The sequence below is a fragment of the Diadema antillarum genome, unplaced genomic scaffold (genome assembly GCF_040938485.1).
Source record: "Diadema antillarum isolate AM-2024a unplaced genomic scaffold, OU_Dant_1.0 seq00001000_RagTag, whole genome shotgun sequence".
Taxonomy (NCBI): Eukaryota; Metazoa; Echinodermata; class Echinoidea; order Diadematoida; family Diadematidae; genus Diadema; species Diadema antillarum.
Window position 1 is genome coordinate 503,825 of NW_027271838.1, and position 8,781 is coordinate 512,605.

The window sequence follows — 8,781 nt, forward strand, 5'->3', positions numbered from 1 at the left end:
TGACTCTATTATTCCTGCCCTCCCCCGAAACAAAAAAAAAAGCACAAGAACCCCACCCTAATAACAACCCTCGCCCACAAAAATAAACCCGCATCAAACTTAACATTTCCTTATAGCTTTACTTTGTCCGAATTCATAGTAAAACCTTCTCTTTTGCATGTTCTTTAAAACTCTACTCCATTCATGGTAAACTTTACTCTGTGAAATGTGGGTACACATAGAGTGGATCTCATTGGACACCTGAACGTATTCGCAATAGGGGTGGTGATCATTGCATAAGCTTTAATGACGCACCAGATAATACAATACCATGACCTGTTTCTGGAATGTCATGATAAGGGGGAGATAAAAATGTATAGACATGGTTACGCAACGAGGAACATTACAGGGTATCGACCAAACAAAGTAGCAATAATTACGCCGATCACTTCCCGTTTAAATAAAGATATCATAATTTGCGGAGTGTCGAAATGCGGCTTTGTAGATATCTTTATTCGACAAGAAGGTTGATTTGCCAGTACTTCTTGTAATGTCTGGTTACAAAACCATGGCTCTTTGTATGATGTGGAGACGCGTGCCCACGACTTTGAGTTCCACCCTCCATGAGAAAACGTTTAGCACGTTTTAAAACCAAGCTTACCACTGTGAACAATCGGGGGAATTTTACATTTCTTCTTTTAAAGATTGCTGGTTTTCCTTTTCCTAGCCCATTATGAGAGTGAACAGTAATTCTCACTACAATGACCATTTGCATTCGTTTTCAGTTTCTTGAAAAAAGTGGATCAATTTCAGGTTTGTTTGTTTTTTAATTGTATTCCCTTGCCCACTGATGCTAAATAATTGCTCATCCATAGGTATCTGAACAAATTGTTAATGATTATTTCTTCATAAAGCAGAATTGACCGCGTCCAGATAAAGTATTGTGGATAAAATTCCCTAAATTCAATGGCTGAATAACTGTTTCTCTAAAATTTAATTTGTACTCTCTTTTTTTTCACAAAATATGGATGCGTCTCGTCATGCCCTAGCAGATAAGCAGACACATCACGATATATAACCCGATATCACTCACCGATTATTAAAAAATGATCAAGATGTTGACACGGGCTAAAGGAGGAGAGGGAGAGGAGGAGGAGAAGGAGGAGAAGAAGAAAAAATGAAAAAGAAACTATATTAAAATTCACGTTCCTCATGTTTTAACGACTTTGAATCTCGCTCAACTGTGGGTTTTCTGTGATACGTTTGATCATTCTCGATGTAAACAGGCATGGCCCTTTGTGTCACGATTGAAGACACGCATTTCGTGTGTATGACATTTTTGTTATCTCAGTTTATTGATCTGGGATCGTAGGCTTTTGAAAATGTCTCGTGGCTGAGATTCATAGTCTGAATTATCTTCAAAGAGACTACTCGCAGATCGATAATCACGACGCCTTGTTAAAAGGCTATATCCTTGGCCCACTAATATGGAATTGTTATTGAATGTTGGCCACTATCAAGCAATAATTAACAAGATCAAAATTAAAGTTCAGGTCAGCATTCCCCTCAGTTTTCTTATATAATTTGCCCAACTCTGCCCTCGTTCCTCCCCAAACAGCGACGAGAGCATGGTTTCATATTAATAGATCTCAAGAAGCAGATACGTCTCCGACTTTGGGATGAAACACAGCCAACTTGCCGCCATATAAGTGCTATGTTATACGCCATTACTAACATATATATATATATATATATATATATATATATATAAGTAAAAGAATTAGTAGAAGAACGCCGTAAAAAAATAAATCATAGATCTTGAAGATCTTAAAAACGGAGCATAGCTCATATGTATATATATGTATGTATATATATATACATATATATATATATATATATATATATATATATATATATAATATTGTTTTGTGTTTGTTTGTTTGTTTGTTTATTTGTTTTTTTGTTGTTGCTCTTCGTGTACATTAGATACCACGGCATATCTAACTAGAGAACTAGGTACAGTGTATATCTAGAGAAATACCTACAACTCTTTCTCTGTTTCCACCAAATATACATGTACATTGTATTTCAATGCCTGAAACACAGTAGTCCTGTCAAGAGGCATGTATTTGTTGTAGTGCATTGCTTGGGCAAGCTTTCTGGTTGCCAGCATTTACCTCTCCGGTATATGAGTAAGAGTTTGTCTGTGACATACATGTATGTATTATATATGTGTTTGTTTGTGTGTGTGTGTGTGTGTGTGTGTGTGTGTGTGTGTGTGCAAGTGCGTGTGTTTTGACTTTTTTATTCTGGTGTGCATTTAAGTAATTTTGTTTTGCTTCAATTTTTCTGTTACTGCAGACCATCAGTAATATTATGGTCAAACGCCATGATATATCATATAATATACGTATATATATTTATAATATCATTCCGTCATCTCTTCTTTAAAGTCGTTCCATTTTCATTCACTCGTTCAGCTCTTCATGCTTTGAAAGCGAACAAAAAAGAATGAAGTACATGAGCCATGACGTTTGCTTGTGGTTCTTTGCAATCGTGATGTGCGTGAAAATGTTCCTGTCTTCCACCCAGGCCATCACTGAACTCACCAAGAATCTGCAAGCCTATTTGTAGTAAGCCCTATTACGTATTACCTCAGTAGATGGCGCTAGACCACTCACTCCCACCAACCTATGACGGTTTACAAAGAGAGCTCACTCCACTCCTCTCAACGTAGGTGGTGAACAGCCTGCGCCCTGTGATCGCGTGGTTGTCGAGGTACCGCATGAAGAAGTGGAGAAGACTAGAATCTAGAAGACTTTCTAATTTTACACCAAGAATTAATTATAAACAAATACACATTACCTTGAGAGCTTCTGGTTAAAATCATGGGCCTCGGTGCCTCCAAAATAGTACTATTTTGGAGGCACCGAGACCCATTGTTTTTACTTGAAACTCGAAATTTTATTATGCGGAGTACAATAATCATTATGTAGATACTGAGTACATGTACATGTATATTTTGTTTTATTTTACATCTTGGATAACAGGCTTACAGAGACTCCAACCCCAAGCACCTTCTGAGGTGGAGATTCTCCCGCCCGAAACCCCTAGCAAACGGGAGACTCCAAGTTGATGTGTGCGAAGCGCGAAGTTCCTAGGATTCTAGATGTTCTCTGGTGCTATCTAAGGCTTATTTTTTCAACATACGATAGAAATAAGTAAGAAATCCTTTCCACCGGGAGACACAGAGCCAGGGCGGGAGAAATCAAATCTCAAACGGGAGAACGGGAGATTGTGCAAAAATGGGCTCTCGGCAGGAGATCTCCCGTCGAAAACGGGAGAGTTGGAGTCTCTGGGCTTAAACAAAAGGAAGGGGGGCGGGGATGAGGTGAGAAGTCGTGAGGTGGATGCGATGTTGCGGAGGGATCCCACAGTGACCGTACGAAGCAGCGCCCGATTTCAAAATTGCATTGTGACGTCACAATTAATTTTTTAGAAATCATACAAATGTACCTACAAAGCAGTGCGCGATGTCAGAACTGCTTTGTGATGTCAGAACTGCTTTGTGATGTCACAATTGCTTTGTTAGAAATTGATTGTTACATTTCAAGAAGCATGGCATGGCAGCGCGCGATGTCAGAATTGCTTTGTGATGTCACAATTGCTTCGTTATACCAAAGAGGTACTAGGCAATACCTCCTTGGTTATACCAAGGGTACCTCCTTGGTTATACATTACATTTCCTGATTACACTGATCACAAAGTACGGTAATGATCTTTCGAAGCAGCGTGCGATTTCAAAGTTACTTTGTGATGTCACAATTGCTTATTTCTCAGTGACCGTACGAAGCATTAGATTTAGTTGTGATGTCACATAGCAATTGTGTGACATCACAAATATAGATGACTGTTGTTTTGTCTTGACTGTTTTCGTTTAGTTACGTTTTTTATGCTCACAATTTTGTGAATTCTAAATCAACATCCCCCCCCCCCCCACACACGCACACGCAAAAAGCAAACACAACCTCCAGTCGTGTTCGAATGTTTGAGTTGGGATGATAAGAATGGTGGGGTTTTAATTAAATAGAAAGATTAAATGAGAACTTACCTGTTTGAAATTTGATCTTTATTTTACGAGGGAGTTGTAGGAAGAGAATACATTGAGAGACCCGCTTTGCGCACGCGCAGTCATTTTTCGAAGCATCAAATGTGGCTGCTGGATATCTGAAAGATTATGGAGAACTTAGCTTCAAGTTAGAAACTTTGGGAGGGAGAGGAGGGAATGTATTCTCTTCCTACAACTCCCTCGTAAAATAAAGATCAAATTTCAAACAGGTAAGTTCTCATTTAATCTTTCTATTTTACTTCTGGAGTCTCCGAAAGAGACTACATTGAGATTTTGAAGCCCAGCAGCCATATTTGTAAGAAAGATAACAGAAATGACTATGAATTGTCATTTACCAAAAAGGGTAAATTGTTTACCTCGTCTGGTCATTTCTTTAGTAGAGCAGTTGTGAGACACTTGCTCCCATCATCGAGCAAGGGTTTGCTGTAGAACTTTCTGAAAGTCTTTTCATTCGTCCAGCCTGCCTTCTCAAGGATAAACGAAACTGGTAAGTCTGCTCTGTGTGCAGCTGACGTCGCAGCTGCTCTTGTTGAGTGAGCCTTATATTTTGAAGTGTCGATTCCTGCCGCTGTCATAACATCTTTGATCCACCTGGAGATGGTTTGTGACGTAACTTTTGCATGGGGTCTGCGAAAACTAATAAAGAGCCGACGCTCTTGACCTCGAATTTCCTCAGTCCTCCGTATGTAGGCTTTGATGTAGTTGACAACGCACAATCGACGATCTGGAGGGTAGGCTCTCATGCTCAGTGTGTAGCCAGCGTTTCCCGGTCTATTTTGTTTCAGTAACTCGCTGAAATGAAATGTAACTGATGATCCCTTGAGTATCATGTTGTCCAAATTCAGGAGCTGCAACGACTGTGCTCGCTGTGTTGAGATGAGAGCCATGAGCATGCATAGTTTTTTGGTGAGATCTCGTAGGCTCAGTGCATTTGCCGGTGACAGCTTTCTGAGATAACAAAACACAATATTTACATCCCAAGTATCTACATAGCGAGGTCTTGGGGTTCGGAGATGGAAAACTCCCTTCATAAATCTTGATATCAAAATGTTGTTCCCAACTGTAGAGGCACCATCCTCAAGAACTAGGAATGATGCGAGCGCACTTCTTGCTGTGTTGAGTGCATTGTATCCAAGACCTCCTACATGAAAAAGCTCACTAAGAAATTCTAAAACAAACTGAACACTAGAGTGAAGATGGCTTTTCTTCTTACTCTTGCAAAAGTCTTTCCACTTCTTTATGTACACACAATATTGCTTCTGGGTAGAGGCTCTCCAAGAAGCGGCCAAAATGTCCACAATTTCCTTCTTTAGTCCTGTCCTTTCGAAGGGCTGCCGCATAACCTGCAACAGAGAAGATCAATTCGATCATACAAGGGATGTGGTTCATGCGTTACAGGTTGCGTTAATAGGTTCCTACTCCTTGTAATTAGCACTGCTTCACCCTTTAACATCCTTTTCAGCTTAGGAAACCATGCCTGTGTGGGCCAATTTGGCACTACCATTATGCCTTCAGCTCTATCTGTCCTAATTTTTTGAAGACATCTTGGGATGAGACAGAATGGGGGAAAGGCATAGAATTTGAATTCTCCCCAATCCAACGTAAATGCATCTACGGCTTCTGCATTTGGATCTGGCAACCAAGTGACATATCTCTCAAGTTGGTTGTTTAGTCTGGACGCAAAGAGATCAATGTCTGGAAGCCCAAAAACTGAAACTAGTTTGTTAAAGGCTTGCTTGTTAAGCATCCATTCATTTCGGTCACTGAACTTTCTAGACCTGCTGTCTGCCTCAGTGTTCTCACTCCCTGGAAGGTGTGCTGCAGTAACCCAAATATTACGTTCCATGCACCACCTCCAGATGTCTCTAGCTGCACTGTCACAGTCCTTGGACTTAATACCCCCCATGTTATTCAAATAAGCAACTGCTGTTGTGTTGTCTGACCTAAGGAGGACATGAACATCATGTAAAGAAGAGCAAAAGGACTTCAGTCCAAACCCGGCTGCCAATGTTTCCAGGTAATTGATATCATTCTTTCTAGCTCTTTCCATTTCAAGATCGTTCCATCTGCCTCCCGTTTCAATGGACAGATTTGTGGCTCCCCAACCAAGCCCACTAGCGTCTGTACGCAGCTCAAGTGTAGGTCTGTTACGCTTAATTGGTGCACACTCCTCAAAGACATGATTAAACCACCATTTGAGCTCTTCTTTCCCTTCTAATGACAGCTTCATAGGTCTGTCAAAATGGCCTTTGTTAGCTTTAAGGGCGGCAATTTTGTCACGTTCTAGGCATCTGTAGAAAAGAGGGCCATGTTGGACTCCAGGGAAAGTAGCTATTATCTTCCCGATAACATGTGACACCTGCCTGATTGTGGGTCTAGTATTGTCAAGCAAGTCTGAACAGACTGTGATAATGTCCTGCATTTTCTCTTCTGGCAGGGAGATAGTCATATCACCAGTGTGCAGCTTAAACCCTAGGAAAGTGAGCTCTTGTTGGGGTTCTAGCATAGATTTCTCCTCGTGGACTACGAAACCTAGTTCAGACAGGAGATTTGTGGTTGCACGTACAGCCTCCTTTGCTTGTTCTACTGACTCACCGATAATGAGAGTATCATCAAGGTAGCCTAGTACTATGTGCCCCATTTCTCTCAGTGTAGCGAAAACAGGTTTCATGAGCTTGGTGAAAAGTCTGGGCGCTGTGCTGAGCCCATTTGGTAGGACTTTGAACCTGTAAAATTTCCCTTGCCATGGAAATTTCAAGAATTTTCTGTGTTCAGTGTCAATTGGGATGGAGTAGTAAGCATCTCGGAGGTCGACTGAGGCTAGGAAATCTCCTGGGGAGATTAAAAGGGCAGCTGTATGAATGTTATCCATTTTGAAGTGTTGTACGCTCACACACTTGTTCAAATCTGTCAAATCAAGTATTAGTCGTACACCCCCATTTTTCTTGGGTCGTGTGAAAATGTTTGAGAGAAATTCTCCTTCTTCATGACCACATTCTTCGATAACATTCTTAGTCAGTAAGCTTGCGATCTCTCTGTCAATACAAGCTGAATTGTGCTGGTTTGGTTTGTATTGAATGAAGGGCTTATCCCTCCTAGGGGGCATACATGCTTCTCCAAATTCAATTTTGTAACCCCTGATTGCTGCCAAAATAAATGGATCAGCTGTGATTTGGCACCATCGCCTGTAAAAAAGCCTCACTCGACCTCCGACTGCCACTGGAGCTTTCTTTGGAATACATTGCACACACGTACAAATACATTGGGGAAAGCAGGTATGATGATGATGTGAATCGAAACTACCTACCTCTTTGGGTATGCTGGTAGTTATTTCTTGCGCTGCATTGGAGGCCTGTGCTGTGGAGCCTGTTGTGGGGGGCGGCTCGCTGTGCGGGGTGGTGGCTGCTTGCTGTGACCCCACTGTGGGCGCTGACCTAAAAAAGGCCTGCTACTACCGCCGGCTGTTGGTCTGTGTGTTGAGGCAGCTGAACTTGCAGTCCAGCCAGCACTTCTGTATTGTCGCTTGGAGAAAGCAGCTCCCCTGTACGGGTGGTACGTGCTAGACTGTGGCCGCGAAATTGGGTTTCTCATCACTCCTGATGCAGCTTTCTGCTCCTCTTTGAGATCTTTCATTCTCTTTCCCAATTCATCTCCGAATAGGAATTTAGTGACGGGAGTGGAAGGTTTGCAAAGATGAGAGTAAGTGGCTGCCATGTCCGGCTTGATAAGCTCTTTCCTCAACGAATTGAGTTCAAAATTGGCATTGCACAGCAACGCCAATGCGTCCTGCTGTGTGTCAGTCAGCCGAGGTGATGGGAAGGACTGTATTAGCGCGCTCAGGCCCTTCGTCAGCGACTTCTGCACACGCTGTAACTTGGCATCTCTACTGCGTGTGTGTTGCGGTAGGTTATCCCAGATCGGGCCGTTCACCTTCGGTGTAGCGAGGTAAACACAGTTGCTTGGGGCTGGATACTTAGATGCCGTCTCTTCCAACACTTTTTCTTCTAGCGGGTGGCTTATGAGGTAAGTAGTAGAGCTGGCTAAGTCCTCGTCTACCGGTAGTCCTGTATCACCCGGCTTGGCAAATTTTGCTGCGAGAACGGGAATTTCTTGCACGTCTGCCGCGTCTGACGCAAAATCGCCTTCTTCTCTGTTGGCTTCGCCCGTGTCACGCACGTGCGGCTCCCCGCACTGTTGAAAATCAGTTTCCATAGGAATTTCACACTGTCCGGCGCTGTGCGCCTCATCGTACGCCACAAAATGGCGCGATGCCGGTTTCGGCGGCGTGGAGTTTACACTGGGCAGCGCGTCGACCACTTTACTCAGAAGACTTTCCAGTCTCGATAGTCTGTCCTCGACATCCGAGGATTTTTCGGCCGTCTTTGGGCCCTGCTTCGCTTGCGGCACTTTACCCGCCATGTTAGTACCGGAAACCGTGTCCGACTTAACTAGTTTCTTTTTTGGCTTGACTTTTTTGTCTGTCGGAGGGGAACGTTCTTCGCAAACAACGTTGATGCTTCCCACTGCGCCGGGCTTAGCCGGATGATGCAGCTGTTCTTTGAGCTGTTGTGCCTCCATCACCGTAGCCACCGCGTGACTTTCGTGGAATGAGGCCGCTAGAAAAGGTTGTGCTTGCCGCCTTGCTAAGCACCGAATATTCGTTGTACGATATA

The 8,781-nt window shown here is 42.8% G+C and overlaps 1 protein-coding gene across 1 annotated transcript; it reads right to left on the reverse strand.

Moving 5' to 3' along the window:
- Positions 1 to 4,145: 4,145 nt before the first annotated feature.
- On the reverse strand, positions 4,146 to 8,765 carry LOC139742443 (uncharacterized). Its single transcript, XM_071652982.1, has one exon. It carries the CDS (start codon positions 8,684 to 8,686, stop codon positions 7,436 to 7,438), a length of 1,251 nt encoding a protein of 416 aa, XP_071509083.1. The 5' UTR covers positions 8,687 to 8,765; the 3' UTR covers positions 4,146 to 7,435.
- Positions 8,766 to 8,781: the final 16 nt, after the last annotated feature.